General features: G+C 41.0%; 1 protein-coding gene across 1 annotated transcript in view; it reads right to left on the reverse strand.

Moving 5' to 3' along the window:
- Positions 1–526: 526 nt before the first annotated feature.
- Positions 527–17,954, reverse strand: part of ABCC8 (ATP binding cassette subfamily C member 8) — a 117,793-nt gene continuing 100,365 nt past the window's right edge. Inside the window, exons 30-39 of the mRNA XM_060261104.1 lie at positions 14,412–14,514; positions 12,945–13,058; positions 12,507–12,627; positions 12,247–12,377; positions 11,373–11,451; positions 9,975–10,083; positions 6,782–6,885; positions 1,881–2,014; positions 1,672–1,734; positions 527–770 (exon numbers count right to left, since the gene is read on the reverse strand). Coding sequence (XP_060117087.1) covers positions 633–770; positions 1,672–1,734; positions 1,881–2,014; positions 6,782–6,885; positions 9,975–10,083; positions 11,373–11,451; positions 12,247–12,377; positions 12,507–12,627; positions 12,945–13,058; positions 14,412–14,514 — 1,096 coding nt within the window. The 3' untranslated portion in view covers positions 527–632. The remainder of the gene's footprint in view (positions 771–1,671; positions 1,735–1,880; positions 2,015–6,781; positions 6,886–9,974; positions 10,084–11,372; positions 11,452–12,246; positions 12,378–12,506; positions 12,628–12,944; positions 13,059–14,411; positions 14,515–17,954) is intronic.

The raw sequence follows: 17,954 nt of genomic DNA on the forward strand, positions 1-17,954 counted from the left end.
ATATAATTTCCCTGGGGATTATTATTAGTGCTTAAACTATTAATACGAGGACAAACTTAGTTATATGAGGAATCATGGCTACCTCCAGTAGCAGTTTCCTGAACATTTTCACTTAATTGTTCAAAGTCTTGAAATATGAAGCTACAATATGGATGAAAACAGAGGTAACAAGTTTAGAGGCCTACAATAGATTTGGAAGTATTCTTGGTTGCTCCACAATTACGGAACTATTTAGAGTGGTTGCTGATTAGGCATGCATAAGTGCTGGACAGCTGTGAGGCTTTTATTTTGGATCTGAATTTTGAAGGTTTGAGAAATTTTATTTAGATTCTATGTAATTTAATAAACCTGATTTTGTACCTTCACTTTTTAAAATTCTTTGGTTCACAATGAGTTTTAGGGGTGAATCAGACTGAGATGCAGGTAGCAACAAGTAAACAATAATTACTTTAGGGCTCAAAGAACTGAACAGGCAAAGATAACCAGTCATAATTAAGCAATAAAACAGATAGTGTTTTCTCAAGAATGGAGAAACAGAGTAATTTATTGTTAAATAATGTTTATTTACATATAATTTACATGTTTAGATAATGGATACTAAAACTGCTCCTTCAAAGATTCAATGTATTAATCTACTTGTCTGCTTGGACAAAGGAAGCAAACACACTGCCTTCTCGTTCCAGCAGAATTTCTGGTTTTTCATATTCTAGAATAACTCCTCTCTTCATTACAATAACCATATCCGCATTAAGGATAGTGTTCACCCGATGCTGCAAAACAAACAGACATAACAAAAATTATAAATATAATTGCCAAAGATTGGAATACATTTACATAATTCATATTGGCATTAAAAGATAAATCTGATGGTTTCATTCTGCTAAAATATCATTGCTCACTGAAGTGCAGCTTGTCACTTTGCCCTCATCTAGGGAGGTACTTGGCACTTCTATTTAAATGTTTTATACCATGTCTTTCATAAACCCTGATCATATAGGACTTGTCACTACTTTTCAGCTCTCTGAGCTCAAAATTGCCTTCCCTCACCTCTTTCTGTGCTGGCTGTTTTATGCTGGTAGAAATTACTGGACATGCTCATTAGTTCTGAGAAGCCAAATGTAAATCCTTGGCACTGGCTGTTATTCCTCCCTCAAGCAGAATATTAGTTGCTTGAAGCTTTTTTTTTTTTTTTTTTACTACTTTCACTCAAGTACTTTACCAACTTAGCTACTGGCATTTCAGCTTTATTTAAATAGCTGAAATAAACACTTCACAATATAGTTCCCCCCCCACCCCCACCAATTGGGGATCCCAGTTCATGTTACGTGAGAAACAGACAAGTCAGGAACAAGCCATCAGGGAGCTGCTGCTGGGAAAAGCTTTGTAGAAAAACCCAAAGGACATGTCTTCTGGGCAGTTCTCAAAATACAACTACATTTATTTGTTTTTGTAATATGCCTGAACTGAACAAAATGATTTTCACCTATAAACACATTTGTAATTGCTCCTACTAATTTTTTAAACAAAAGCAGAGAGATTTCATTGGAAACTTTAAATTTTTGTTTTATCCCAGGAATATTCCAAAAGTCAGAGTTTTCTTATTATATATTTTCAGGCTAATCAAAAACTTAAAATTACATCAAGATACTCAGAAATATAGTATATACTTACTGCAATTGTTACTACAGTGCGATCAGCAAATGCAGTCATTACAACTTTCTGAAGAATGTTTTCCTATATAAACAGGTAACGAGAGTTTCCATTGATTCAACCATTTACATAAAATGGAATCAATTAATACCAATCAACTAAATATTACTAAAAAGCCCGCCAAGTTTTACTTCCTGTTATTTGTAAATAAGGCTTAAGAATGAACTCACAGTCGCCATATCAATAGAAGCAGTGGCTTCATCCATGATGAAGATACTTGTCTTCCGTACAAATGCTCTGGCTAAGCAGAAGAGCTGTCTTTGTCCTTGGCTGAAATTTTCTCCACCTTCTGTGACAATGGCATCTGGAGTAAACAAAATTATAATTGAAGACCCATTAAAATTCCCAGATATGTCACTGTTGTGCTTTGTTTACACACAAAGACCAGTACCTATACTCAGCTACCCCTGCCTTTCTGCTCATACTACTTCTTATTGCACTGTTGCAGCAGCAAGCTCTGTAGAAACAAGTGGAAATGATGTCAGGATCCTGCTGCAGGCACTGCTGCCCTGTTGCCAGGCAACAGAGGTCAGTTCACCTGGAGAAAATGGCCACTTTGGAAGGTAGATATGTCTATGGCATTATACCGCACTTAAGTTCCTCCCCTCCTCAAACCCTGTCCTCTTCAGGTTCCTCCCCCAAATCTCCAAGTATTTCCCAAGCTGAAGTTGGCAGCCCTACTTTATTCCCCTTTCCCCCTTGCTTTTCTTTTCCTTCTCAGCCACATTATAGTGCTATAGTGTGGTTTGACCAGCAGGTGGAAAAATCTCTTTAATAGGTCACAGGGCTTTTTTTGAGCAGGAACACAGTTCTAGCTGGCTTAGTGTCAGGGGGTGTGGCCTAATATGCAAATAAGTCCTTGCTGGACTTTTTCTACAAAAAAACCCTGTGTGAAACATTTGTGACATCAGGGTGTGTGGCCTAATATGCAAATGAGTTCTTGCTGGGCTTTTTCTACCAAAAAAGCCCTAATGAGCCAAAAGGTGGGAAGGATTTATGGTATTTTTTGAAATTTCCCTAAGAAGGGCTATAGATGGAGGGCCAGATAGAGATCTTTTTTAAAAAAAGTTTGTCTGTGTCCCTATTAAAGGGGAAATTTATTTGTTTGTTTGTTTGTTTATTTCGATTTATATCTCGCCCTCCCTGCCAAAGCAGGCTCAAGGCGGCTGGGCAGAGCTTTTTTTGAGCAGGAACACATAGGAACACAGTTCTGGCTGGCTTGGTGTCATGGGGTGTGGCCTAATATACAAATTAGTTTCTGCTGGGCTTTTATCCTACAAAAAAGCCCTGTGCGAAACAATGGTAACATCAAGGGGTGTGGCCTAATAAATGAGTTCCTGCTGGATTTTTTCTAGGGATGTGCATTCGGTTCAGCCAAACCGTATTTACAGCCGAATCACCACTGATTCGGCTGTATACGGAATAGGCTGCAGCTGATCCCCATAGGCGCCCATTATATGGCAGCCGAATACGGCTCGCTGTATACTTACGAATGGCTATTCGGAAGTATACGGCTGTCAATTCAAAAGGCGGGAAAGTAGCTTCTGCAGCCTCAAAGGACCTGCTTGCTTACTTTCCCGCCTTCAGTTGCTTTTTCCCGCTTCTCCCATAGCCTCCCTGAGATCAGGGAGCGGGGGGAGGGGGAAGAGGAGCCCCAGCAGCCAATCCAAAGCATGCATTTGCAAAATGCATTGCAAATGCATGCTTTGCAGGGCTTTTTAAGGAGTCTTCCTTCCTGGCTGGACTCCTCCATTGCTGCTGTGTGTGAGAGATTGTGCTGCTGCTGGCTGGCCCTTGGCTTCAGCTGCTGCCTGCTGCTCTCTCACTCAGCCTTACCAGACTTCCCTGGACTAGAGAAGACAAGGTAAGACAGTCTTGGGGTTCTTGTTTTTATTTATTGTTGGTAAAAGGACTTTTTAAGACTTAGAGTCCCTTTACTTATCCAGATTTGGGTGGTGGTGGGGTAGCTTATTTGGGGTTAGGGGGTTAGGGGTTTCTGCTTGGGGAGGGGGCCTGGGGTGGGGGTGTTTTGCCAATTTGCCCATATCTTAATTTAGTGAGAGGACTTTTAAAAGTGCAGTGTCCTTTTACTTCTCCTGATTTGGGTGGCTTGGATTTCTTGGGGTTAGGGTGAAGGGTTTTTTGGGGGGGGAGGGGTTGGCAAAGTTCCTGTATTGTTAAAAGTTAATTTTTTTACTGTTTTAAAAGTATTCAGTGTTTGATTTGTTGCTGCTGTGTTGTGCTGCTGCTGTTACTCTTCTCTTCGGGTTCTTGGGGGGGGGTGCTGTTTGGCCTAATTTCCATTGTTTAAAAGGCCACTTTTGTCCCCCTTTTCCTGGTTCTGGTTTTAGGGGGGGGGGTGTTGTTGACTGATTTGGCCTGAGCTTTCTTATTGGTAAAAAGGCCATCTTTTAACACTTGAGTTGCTTGGCCTTTTCTCCTGTTGTCCCTTTTCTTGGTTTGGAGGTGGGGGTGTTGTTGACTTATTTGGCCTGAGCTTTCTTGTTGGTGAAAAGGCCACTTTTTTAACACTTGGCCTTTTGTGATTCTGCTGGTTTTGTTTTGGTTTTTTTAAAATACCTCTGGTTGGTGTGGGGGTTGGCGAGGGTGTGTGTGGGCTGGGTCACTTTCTTGTTTTTATAGAGTAGATTGTGTGTTCTGTGGCAGGGAAGCTGGCACCTGGGTGAGAGACCCAGAACCAGCAGGCTTGTTGTGGTTGGCCAGCTCTCCCCGTGTTGTTTGGGGCAGGGCTGGAGAGCTGGCATCTGGGTTTGCTGCAGCCAGGTCTGGTTTGCTGGTTTTGTTTTGGTTTTTTTAAAATACCTCTGGTTGGTGTGGGGGTTGGCGAGGGTGTGTGTGGGCTGGGTCACTTTCTTGTTTTTATAGAGTAGATTGTGTGTTCTGTGGCAGGGAAGCTGGCACCTGGGTGAGAGACCCAGAACCAGCAGGCTTGTTGTGGTTGGCCAGCTCTCCCCGTGTTGTTTGGGGCAGGGCTGGAGAGCTGGCATCTGGGTTTGCTGCAGCCAGGTCTGCAGAGCAGACCTTGAGCAGATTGTGTTTTGTGTGGCAGTGACGTTGGCAACTGGGTTTATATTGCTTCCAGGCCTGCAGGGTTCATAGAGTAGATAGAGGGATGTAGTGCATTTGGGTCCTATAGAGATTCTCTGATGTGGTTAGGTTTGGCTTTGGGTGCCCCAGGAATTGGACCCCCTGGTCCAATTTTTTTTTGGCCTTGTGGGTTTTGTGTGGGACAGTGCCCTGAAGCTGCACAGCAGTTTGGGGGGCTCTCCTCAAAACCCCCTGCTCCCCAGAGCCACTTTTCCCACAACAGTTACAGTGAGGAAGTGGCTAATTGGGCTTTCCCCATCATTGTTGGCAATGGGCCTTTTGGGGAGTCCAAAGACAGGGACCCCCTGGCCCAATCTTTTTGGGACTTGGGGGGGTTGGAGGGGAGAGTCCCCTGCAGGTCCCCTGCAAATTTGGAGGCTCTCCCTCAAACCCCCTCCCCTCCATGCAGCTTCTAATATACCCTATTTGCCATTGATTTCAATGGCCCATAGGGTATAATAGGGCCGTATATTCAGTAATAGCCGCGCATTTACCGTATATGCGGCTATTCCGAATGCGGTATTCAGGAGTATATGGGGATTCCGAATTTTTACCGTATATGCGGCAATTCCGAATGCGGTATTCTGAATGCGGTATTCAGGAGTATACGGGCATTCCAAATTCCCCCCCCCACCGTATACTTCCAATTCCGTGTAAAACTGATTTTTTTTTTTTGCACATCCCTAATTTTTTCTACAAAAAATGATTTTATATGTTTGTTCTGCTTTAATCCTGGGGCTTTCTGCTTTCCATGAAGGTAAAAGAAAAGGTATAACCAAGAAAGCTATTGAGAGGAAAGCTCATTTGTGTCTCATCACAGACACTGTTGTACTTGGGCCTGGATGGAAGGAGATTGTATCGTTCTCCACGGTGTTTCTCTAACTTTTGTTTTCTTCCACAAAAAATACCAAATACTCCTTATAAAAAGGTAAAGGTAGTCCCCTGTGCAAGCACTAGTTGTTTCCGACTCTGGGGTGATGTTGCTTTCAGAATGTTTTCACGGCAGACTTTTTACGGGGTGGTTTGCCATTGCCTTCCCCAGTCATTTACACTTTCCCCCCAGCAAGCTTGGTACTCATTTTACCGACCTCAGAAGGATGGAAGGCTGAGTCGACCTGGAGCCGGCTACCTGAACCAGCTTCCACTGGGATTGAATTCAGGTCATGAGCAGAGGGCTCTGACTGCAGTACTGCAGCTTTACCACTCTGTGCCACGGGGCTCCTTAGCTTTCTATAAAGGAGAAAAGAGGCTATACTGAGAACTGTTCCCCTCACCAGAAACTCTATTTCGTCCCCCTTCAATATTTATTTTGATGACGTGCTCTCCCACATGGAAAGTAGTGGATCTGAGCATAAAGGGAAACACTTAGGAAACACTGAGGATAAAGGGAGAACTACTGAAGTGGAGCAATCCTTTGTCCTGTTCACGTCTTCCTTTCCTCACATTATGAGGTGAAGAAAATGTTTACTTTTCACAGCAATGTTTTTCTTCTTGAAATTCTGATTATTAGTCTTACTTATAACTCAGGTTGTGCTTTTCAGAAAACACCTGAATGAGACAAGTGCATACATTGTTGAAAGGACAGGATTTGGGGGGGGGGGGGGGGGGGGGGCAGGGTGATGTTGGAGAAAATTTGTCACAGATTAAGACTTATCAAGTTGCTCTCAATGAGATTACCTTGTCATTGAGGGAGAACACATTACAATATAAGTAGTTATTTAAAGCTGAGATGAGCATGGTGGGAAAAGAGCATGCTGTTTTCTAGATAAAAACAACAACATTTGCTTCCAACGAAGCTGTTTTTAGTTTCGCTAGGGAGAATTTATGGCTATCAGGAAAAAAAGTGTATCAAAAGTAATAACAGTTCTGTAATAGTATTTGCTCTTTTTAATACTATATACTAGGTAAGGTTCAAAAAGAAGTGTTTTAACACAGATCCCTCCACAATTGAGGAAATTATTACCTAGTCCCCCAGGTAAAGCTTTTACCACATGCTTTAGTTGTGCTATTTCCAAAGCTTCCCACAGCATGCTATCTGTGCATTTTTTTTCTGGATCCAAGTTAAATCTGTAAATTGAAAAATAAATTGACTAATCAGTATCAAGCTGTGCCTCCCAGACACATAACATTCTTAACATCTGAAATGGGGAAGAACAGTAATTGCTTCTGTATTTTATTATGCTGTTTAAAATATAGTACCCAAAGGCTGGCAGTCTGGCAAGGTATGTATGGGTTTTTTTTTAAACTGTGCTTGCTGTCCATGTTTAACATTGATCTACATGGCATGAACATGTTTGGAACAAACAAATAAGAGATGCACAGTGCAATCCTAAGCAGAGTTACACTTTTCTAAATTCATTTCCTTGAATAGGCTTAAAAAGGTGCATCTCTGTTGAGAACTGCGCTGACAGATAGCAATTTCATCTCCTGTATAAACAATTTCTTTCTTTACTTAGAAAATTTCTATGCCACATCTCCAGAGAACATGCCCAAGGTGGCTTACAGAGTAAAATAAAATCATTAAAAGTTTAAAAAACTCAGCATTAAGAATCCACTCACAGCATAAAGAAGCACCAAATACTATACAGATTAAAGTGTGTTGCCTAAAACAGTTCTCAGACAAGAAGGAGAACATAAGAATGACGTTAAAAAGATCGTCCCCATAATTAAAAGCCTGGATAAAAAGTAATGTTTTGGCCTGACACCTAAAACACATCAACCCAAGCCAACATCAGAAACCATTCATGTCCTGTTTGGGAAAAAAATATTGGCAGTAAATAGATACTTTTATCTTTTATTCAAATAGCAAAGTTGGCCAAATCATTGAATACTTAAATCTTGTGGTTGTGAATGGGCAAGACAGATCTTTATACAAAACTGAAAAGAGCCCCAAGTTTGCAGAAAAACGTTAAATCTAAATTTTTTTTTTATAAAAAAACATGGTCTTAAAAAAATCTTAAAATGATAAAAGGAGTGCCCATAGCTTTAAGCAATAGATTTTTTCAGTGGCTGTTGCTAAGCAACCGCAGTATTCTAGGATGGTTTTTTTTGGGTAAAAAGGCAGGAGGAAGGGGCAGGGTCCTTTCTAAGCTTATTTTGGCCTTTGAAGGAGGGCACCTTGGGGGCAGGCCTTGCTAGCGTTGCTAGCTCCAGGTTGGGAAATCCCTGGGGATTTTATTGTGTGGTATGAGGTTAGGGTTGCCAAGTCCAATTCAAGAAATATCTGGGAACTTTGGGGGTGGAGCCAGGAGACTTTTGGGGTGGGGCCAGGAGACATTGGGGGTGGAGCCATGAGCAAGCTTGGAACAAGTACAATTGAACTCCAAAGGGAGTTCTGGCCATCACAATGAAAGGGACTGCACACCTTTTCAATGCCTTCCCTCCATTAGAAATAATGGAGCAATCTCTGGGTGACTTGATACCAACTTGCATGACTCAACTAAGTCTGGCTACTTGCTACTGTTCAACAGCAGCTATCATATGAAAGGCTGTGGAGGCACACTGGTGATTTTTACCACTCACAAACTTTCATCCTAACCTACCTCACGGGGTTGTTGTGCAGACAAAAAGGAGGAGAGGAGAATAATGTAAGCTGCTGTGGTCCCCACTGTGAAGAAAGATGCAGTATAAATGAAGTAAATAAATAACAAATATATTGAAGATGGGAGGCATATAAAAGGTAGGTTAGTGAATGGCTGAGAAGGGTAAAATGATGTGGGGGAGGAGGATATGGGGGTTGCCATGAGGAGGGAAAGAGGAAATAATATGGGGATAAAGGGGAAAATGAACTGCCACCCCACATTTCTTTGAGGGTTTCCAATCCCTACCATGCAAGCAGGCGTAGCCCAGTTACTGGCACCACACAACTGGGTCACAGTTTTCCTAGGTAAAGACTGCGGCTGGGGGAGGGGAATGACAGAGAAAGTTGAAGACAAAGGAGCTGATAAAGGCAGGTTGGTTGTCAGGTGGGAAGGAGATAGGGTTGCCACCTTCAGGATAGAAAATTCCTGAGGAAAGTGGAGTTTGAGGAGGAGAGATACCTCAGAGAGGTGTAATACTATAAAAGTCCACCCTCCAAAACAGCCATTTTCTCCAGGTGGAGGCTAGAGATCACTGGAATTCCAACTGCTCACCAGATGACAGAGATAAATTCACCTGGAGAAAATGGCTACTTTGGAAAGAGGAATGTATGGCATTATACCTTGCTGAGGTCATTTCTCTCCCCAAACCTCACCTCCGAAGACTCCAAAATCTCCAGGAATTTCCCAACCTAGAGCTGGCAACCCTAAAAGGGGAAATTCTATGAGGGCTTTCAGGAAAGAGAAAATAGTGAGAGAATGGGAAAGGGGATGCCTCCTGCAAGTCCTTGTGAGTTCCAGCTTGTTTTCTTACTAAATGGTAAAGAAAAATGCCACAAGTTTGTGGAGGGACACATTTAGAACTGTGAAATTCTCTGCACTATAGCTCCTTTTAAGAGGAATATGGAAAAATTCAATCCTGAGGCTAAAACTTAACGATGTATCAAAGTAATAGAATGTTTTCCAGACTCCATTTTTAATGTAAAAAGAAACGTTCCTTTCTGAATATTTAGGGTTTGTGAAATTGCAGCCAGAACTAAGCATGAAATGGCAGGAGAGAATGGATACATTTACCGGACTCAGAGGACAGGCTTGGGATGCAAGCCTGATAAAGTCTGTTATTTCAGAAGAAAAAATGATATTTTTTTCTTCATGACATGAGACTGTATGCATGGAATGCCATTCTGTACATAAATTGTGGGAGACTTTGTTAAATGTTTGCGCTGTGCCAAAGAACTGCTGTTTGAGACCTTGAGACCAAGAATGACTTTGCAGCAGAAATCTTTATCTTGACAGTACAAACTCAGTAGTGCAGGCATACGCATAACTGTTCCCAATGAACAAAGGTTGAATCTAGTGGCACCTTTAAGACCCTCAAAGTTTTATTCAAGGTATATGCTTTCACGTGCAAGCACACTTCTTCAGATATGTTAGTGTGCTTGCACACAAAAGCTTATACCTTGAATAACACTTTGTTGGTCTTAAAGGTGCCACTGGACTCTAACTTTATTCTATTGCTTCAGACCAACACAGTTGCCCACCTGAATCTGCCCCCGATAACTCCATCATAACACTCACCGAATTGTGCCACTGAACAAAATAGGATCTTGAAGAATAATTGACAGTCTGGATCTCAGTGTTTGTAAGGGAAGTTTGGCAATGTCTATGCCATCAATAATAATCTTTCCTGTTTTTTAAAAAAAGAATTGAGGGTGTTTACATTCTTTAACATGAGGTCTGGTTACTTTACATTGCACAAGAGGTGTATGCAGTACACATGATGGGCATGAAGCCAGAAGAATAAACCCACTCACCCCACACAGAATGATGCTATTTGCAATAGTAAAATCATGGGATGTAAGCCTAATTGGATGAAGAATTGTATCCATCTAAACAACCATAGGTAGTTTATTATACATTAAAGATGAAAATCAGGCAATGTAAAACCTTCAAATTTCATTTATTTAAATGAGAAAATCAACACACTTTTAAACTACCTACTTTTAACTGGATTGTATTCCAGCCTCACTTTATATTTTCTAACATTCACAAGGAAGCCCAGTTTTCCAAGCATGCAAATTTAAAAGAGACAGGTGTGATTTTTTTCAAAAGATAGAGGCTCCAATGCAACCTGAATCTAAATAAACCTTTTTAATGTATCCATAGAATTTTTACCATCATGCCTCTTTTTAAGTACTATGCCTTATAGTGAAGTTTTAGAGCAGTTAATGTTGGTTATCAAGAGAGGCTACTGATCCATGCAGAAAGTATCTGGAGCTGTAAACTGCTTTGATATCAGAGTTCCTATATCATGACAGAAAAGCCTCATTCTCCTCATAAGTTGTCATACCCTAATACACATAATATAATACAATTCAGGAATACTAAGAATACAATTTAATCTTGTCTCTGTTGAAATCAGTTCATACCTCCATGAAAATATAGATCTAGCATACAGACATGCTAAAATATTAATTACGATGCAGAAATAAAAACCTGAAATTCGGCTTAAAAACAAAAAAGGCTTATTATTTGCTGTACTGTATAGAAAAGCAAATGGTCACTGTCATTTGCTTTTATCAGCTGCTTATCAGCTTTGGAAATCAGTGTGGCAGAAGGTGCTAAAAACTACTAGCTGGCTCCTAATTTGGAACAAAGTCAGATATTATTTATTTATTTATTTATTTGTTCTATAATTTATATCCCGCCCTTCCCACAGAGTGGCTCAGGGCGGCTCACAACAACGACAAAACAATAAAACAAGGTACAAAGTTAATACATTTAAAAGTCAAAACATTTAAAAAACCTAAAAACATTAAAATCTTAACATTAAACTATCCAGTATTAAACATTAAACTATCCAGTAATGCTTACTTCAATTGCACTGCGTTAGCATTTTGGATTCACCACGCAAACAAAAATTGGAAATGCTTCCCTAATAGCAAACACTGGCTAATGCAACAGATACAACCTTACCTTCAAAAGTGTCAACCATTCTAAAAAAGGCAAGAGAAAAAGATGATTTTCCACTGCCTGTTCTGCCACATATTCCAATCTGCAGATAAGAAATAAAATAATAATGGCAGAATGATTGTTAATTTAGTAGAAAGCAGAAATTATAATTGGCCCGATTTTCAGAAGAAAGCAGAGAAATATGTTTTGAACAACCTGGGTTCATGTGTGTTACAGGCAATATGTATTGGTTCAGGAGGCTTATCTCTGTGTGGGAAAAATCTTTTCCTGAAGAATGCATTTCTCATCATTGCCCTCTCCCCACTGTTCTTTTACATTGCTGTCAGGAAGAGTCAAATGCCAGGGACATTCCATCTGCCCAGGCAAGGAAAAGCAGGGACAGAAACATCCATTGCATCCTTGTCCTGGTTGCTAGGTAGTGCTTTAATGGGGGATGGAGGCTTTTGCCCCCCTCACAGCCTTATGGTGTCTTCAGGAGTAGGAAGTAAACGAACAGTAACATCTAAAGCCCAGGGTCTCCCACTGAAGTACCACCTCTGCTTAGCTTCCAAGATCTGACAAGATCAGGCTGTACTATAGCATTCCATATCTCTCTGTATTCTTAGCAGGACAGAGAGTAAGTCAGTTTGGATTCAGCAACCCTTACTTTTCAGTAATCATGTTAATCATCTCACTGTATATGTGCTATTGTATCCAAAATATTATTCTGGAGATTAGTAAATAATGTCCAAACTAATGCTAAAAATATGATCAAATGACTTTTTTTCCTGGTTTACAATAAGCAATATTTTTTCTGAAATAATTAAGAAATGACTTTGCTTTTTGATTCAAGGATTATTCTAAGAGGTATTGTCTTGAGTGATCATTGCTGTATTACCTTTTGTCCTGGACAGATGTGGGCGTTGACATGCTTTAGGACTGGTTTCAGGGTACTGTCATAGCGGACAGATAAATTCTGTATTTGAATCTCACCCTGGTCAGGCCAGTTCTGAGGAATCAGTGCTGGAGCTGTATCCAAAGCAATAAAATAACAAAATAGCAGTCACTAATGATAAACTTGGTCTTCAGGTGATTTGTGGTACTTTCACTTTGCTGAGAATCGTTAAGCATTTAACAATCATAGAGCATCATACTCACAGAGGAGCCCGTCATAGTTTTCAGCTTCAGTTTTTATAAGGCCATTGATTCTTTTCACTGCTCCAAGCTGCAATTCCATATCAGCCAGGTTGCGAACCATCCAGTTTAGGTAGTTAGATACCTAAAATTTATAACTAAATAAGATTTTGCCCTGTAGCTGGTATAGAATACAGCAATTCCTATTATCCAGCAATTTAAACAGTGAAGGCACTTTGTGGATCTTCCAGGCCACTTACACCTCTTGTCAGTGAGGCTGTACTCTTTAAAATAAACAAAGATATTGGGCTAGAATACATTAAATGTACATTTAAATGTGAATGTATATAAAATTGGAATACTGAATGAGATTCTTAGCTTCTATCATGTGCCAGTTTTGAGGTCAGTAATTAATGTAGGCTGATACTGGCCTCAGTGAAACCTCATCTTTAATTTACTTACCATCAAAGCATAAGTCAGTCCCAAGCCTACAAGACCAGAAGAAAGTTGATTGTATAGAGAATTTGTAATCGAAGCAACCGCTGCTATGAGTACCACACATGCCCCAATATATTCCTAAAGAAAGAATAAGAATGTAAAACATCATTATAGCATCAGTCACTCTATTTCTGGTAACTTCAGAGTCAAAGAACAGATATCTGGAATCAAGGCAAACTGGCACTAAAGTTATCGGAAAAACTCCTGGACCACTGTCCTGGAAGAATGCTGAGTTGCCCCCACAGGCCTCCAGTCCTATTCCTCCTCCATCTAGGGGGTGTTTGGTGGCAACACTTGCAATGTTGGGGCTCTACTCCCCCACATGTTGCAGCTGAAGAGCCAGCTGGAGAGGAAGGGACCCACTTCCCAACCCTCATCCTGACAACTACCTGAGATGCACCTGACCTGTGACTATACAGGTGCTCCTGTGTACTTGCCAACGCTGAAGTGCTTCTGGTACTTCAGTGCCCTTTTCTGGGCCCATTTTAGCTTCCCAGCCCACCCTGCTTTGGAATTGCTGAGACTCAAATACAGGTCAAAGATCTTTAATTGTCCTGTTACATAAGTTTTAGTATTCTAGAGGTTCCTATATCCTTCAGGTATGGAAAAAATACTGCATTATGTATTGGCATTCAATAGCTGCAAAATGTGTTTCAACAAGTCAAGTCTCCCTATCGTGAAAAGTATTTTAAGTAGATTGGTCTTTTGGTCAATTTTCAACATATCAGGCCTGATAACATATGCAGCAACTAATGAGAAAGAGAAGGGTTTTGTAATTGTGATTATGCTGTTTTTGAACCTGTATGGTTGTTTAGGATGGATGACCTGAGAAAGGTTATGGCATCTTAATAAACCATGATGTTTGTTGGCAGCTATAATAACAAATATACTTGTATTATAAGTTTGAGCAAGGTTTTTAAGGGGCCTATTTGCAAAAGTTTTAAATAAAACTAGATTAGATTGCTATTGTCCCCCAAAAGGCTTTATAGTTGAATGACAAGCAAAAAATGTGAACTAGATCACGCAGGTGTAGAAATGAAAAATTCTTCACCAGTCCAGGGTTAGGCAACCTTTTTTGATCCAAGTGCCTCAGATCCCATAACATACTTGTGACAATATGGTATAGTGGCAAATAAATGGTGGGGAGGGGAGGAGATGGCCCCAGCAGCACTGGCAGCACATTGTACCTTAAGCAGAAAATCAGCCCTGTGGGCTGAGCAAAATGGCCTGGCATGCCACCATTTGGCATATGCACCTGGCATAACCTATGTCATAGTAAGTTTTGTGTTGTCTTGTATCTGTAAAAGCGAAGGACTCTTGCCAGACAAGAACTGACAATACTAAGCCAAACATAAGTAATAAAAATAAAACACATTCTCAAGGCCAAAAGTTCATTTACTGCCATGTCTCAGTACAAGGTAATTGACTTGCCATCCGAACTTCCAGCCAGCGATTAGCAGCTGTAAGGAAAAGTGAAGCGATGTTGTTAGAATCCGTATATTCAAGAAGCTTCTGTTTAAACCGGGTTTCATACCTTTTATAAAAGAAAAAAGACAGATCAGCACAATTGAATTAATTAAGGTCTAACATATAAAAGACATGTTGACAAAAAAGACATCCAAGAGTTACGGCAGCAGCCACTCAAAATATTATCAGGCTCATATAAATAAATTTATGTAATATTGTTTATTTATTTATTTATTAGGTTGTATTTTTAGACTGCCCTTCCTTAGAAGCAGGGCTCAGGGTGGCTTACAGCAGAAAGACAAATACAATAAATAGTAAAAATCAAGTCAACATTAAAAGTCCATAAAACAACACCTATGAATGCATACTATATCGAAGATAGTGGGTAAAATTTACCAGTTCCCACAAGCCCCTTAGGGTGGAGAGGATGTAGAAGGGTGAGGGGGTAGGGGTATGAGAGTGACATACTATCAGTATCCTCAACTAAATGCCTGGTGGAACATCTCTGTCTTGCATGCCCTGAGGAAAGGTAGTAAATCCCACAAGGCATGGATGCTCTCAGGCAGAAAGTTCCACAACCTTGGGGCCAGGGCCAAGAAGGCCCTAATCTGAGGACAGCCAGATCACTCTCAGGCTGGGGACCACAATGAAGTTCTTATTCCCAGAGCACAAGGCTCTTCCAGGGGCATACTGAGATAAGTGGTTCCAAAGATATGTGGGTCCCTGGCTGCTAAGGGCCTTGAATGTGAAAATCAGCACCTTGAACTGGATCTGGTGTTTCACTGGAAGCCAGTACAGCTCCTGCAGCAGTGATTGGATATGTGCCATCCGAGGGGTTCTCATTAGGACTCACACGGCCATGTTCTGGATCAGTTGGAGCTTTCAGGTCAGGTGCAAGGGTAGGCTTGCATAGAGCAAACTACAGAAGTCTATCCTGGAGGTGACCACTGTGTGGATTATAGTGGCTAGGTCAGGGCAAGACAGGAAGGGGGGCAGTTGCCTAACCTGGCACAGTTCGAGAAATGGCAGCTTGGCAACCTTCGTGACCTGGATTTCCATAGATAAGGTGGCATCCAAAGTCATGCCCAGACTCTTGACAGTGAGAGCCAATGACAGAGGCACACCAGCAAGAGCTGGGAGTTGGCAACCCAACCGTGGTCCCTCCCCCCCCCCCCCACAGCCACAGAACCTCCTCATTACCTGGATTCAGTTTCAGCAGACTCTGCTTCAACCACGGGCTCCAAATTCTTGGTTGTTAATGGGAGCAGCTTCCAGCCAGCTGCCCATCAACAGAAATAGCTGGGTGTTATCAGCATATTGATGACACTCGAACCCCAAACTCCATACTAGCTGGGCGAGGGGGTGCATGTAGATGTTTAATAACATTGGGAAGAGAAGTACCCCTTGTGGAACCCTGTATTCCAGCAGGTACCTCAGAGACACTGGCCCTCCCAACACCACCCTCTGTCCCTGACCATGGAGGAATGAGGTGAACCATTGTAGAGCTACCTCATGAATTCCAGCACTGGCGAAGCGGTGAGTCAATAGATGATGGTTATCTGTGCTGGCCACTGGCCGTAATAACAATAAACTGAAATAGAATAGATGACGGTTGACTGTGCCAAATATTGCTATAAGATCAAGCAATATCAGCAGCGCCAATCCACTGTGATCAAGCTGCCTGCGGAAATCATGAGGGCAACCCATGTCATTTCCATCCCATGACCAGGGTGGAAGTTAGATTGGAATGGGTCCAACAGCAAGGTGTCATACAGGAATTTCTTAGGAAGTGGTAGCTTTTTCAGATGCTTCAATGATGCTGGAGGACAGGGTGCATACGGGAGCAGGATGGTCTCCTGTGTCACCTCAAACTGCCATCTGTACCCAGTCTGGGACTAACAATGGCCAAGGACCACATAATTTGCAATTATGCTATTGTATGAATATTGAAGTGGAACATTCCAAAAGTTATAAGTGTGTATAAGAATAAATACTACACTATAGTTTAAAAGATTATGATCAGTGATCCTCTAGTCACTGAAAGACACTGAAAGAGCAATTAATATATCTCCAGAGTATTGTTATTGGTGAACAGCAACTACCGAGTGCTCAGGGCTATGGCATGTGGTGTAGTTTAACTATTTTCCTTTTCATCATTTTCCCAATGTCAAGCCCCCTCCCCCTTCCCCCTATTTGTTTATTGGGGAAAACATACAGTTTTTCTCTATGTTGTCCATATATTTTCCCCAAATGGAATTAACAGCAGTTCTGGGGAACCATTTGAAGACAGGAAAATACTACAGGGTAAAAGGATTAACTCACTTTCTTGTGGCAGAAGGAACCTGCTCCTACTAACCTCTTGGCTGTTACTTAATTAAATATGATGGAGATCTTTTTATGGATCTTTGCTCTCTTATCTTACCTGACTTAACTCTCTAGCCCTTTGCAACTGAACATATAGACAGACATTGCAATATTTATAGGTAATGAGAGAATGAAGAAAGCCATGAAATGGGAGGTAGTGATTTATAAAAGAGATATATTTGTAGCTGCAGAATCAGATTCTTTTCTTGTCAGTGCTGACTGCATTCATAAAAGGTAGCATGAGGATTAAGACAAACAAGGCCCAAATATTAGCTGGTTCCTGCTACCTATCTCTTTAATTTATTATCCAGCTAATTTTGGAAAATCAAGAGTACTTTGCTTAGATTAGAACCCAAGCTTCAAATGTCACAACTACTGCACATATATTCTAAAAATAGCCAACCAGAAAAACTGGGCAGTGAAGATAGACAAGGACTTATATACTTCATTCTGAATCAGAAGTTTATCAGCTTGGCTTCATCTTGCCTACTTAAATTTTGTGCTACCCCTACTAAGCAGCAGGACACAGACTGGAGAACTAATTTTGCTGTTTTTGATCTACCCAGGAAGCTTCAAACAACTAAAAATAGCTAGCTTGCTATGATCACTTAAGTCAATACATACTCTGCAAGATGTACAAACTGGAACTTTGTAATATACTTCTTCATTTCTCATTTAGATCTTTACCCTTAATTGCTGCCATAACACTGGCGAGTCCTAGCTTAAAGCTAATTTTTAGGAAGAGAAGAGATAGACTTCACAAACCTGCCCCTGTCCCCTGTTTTTGCATTCCCTAAGTCTGTTTTCCAGAAAGATGAAGAGGATTTATGCAATTCACTGGAATTCTGACATTAAACAAGTCAAGGGACAAAGAGTGGATGAAAAGAACAGAATAATCAATTTTTCCCTACAGTCATGATAATTTCAGTGGTATCCACTGGGGTCTTAGCTGGGCATCAGGTTGATATTCTTGAACAATTCTAACCATGAAGCCATTTGTCTCTGATGACTGGTCTTCAGTAATTTGCTATGGTATTAATTTGTCACAGAATTTCTCTGTGAGTCCAGACTAGTTAGTAATGAGAATGAGGTAACTGTGGAAGACCCAAAATGCATGGATGAGTCAGCAAGTATATCTAGTGA

Source organism: Heteronotia binoei, chromosome 21, assembly GCF_032191835.1.
Source record: "Heteronotia binoei isolate CCM8104 ecotype False Entrance Well chromosome 21, APGP_CSIRO_Hbin_v1, whole genome shotgun sequence".
NCBI lineage: Eukaryota > Metazoa > Chordata > Lepidosauria > Squamata > Gekkonidae > Heteronotia > Heteronotia binoei.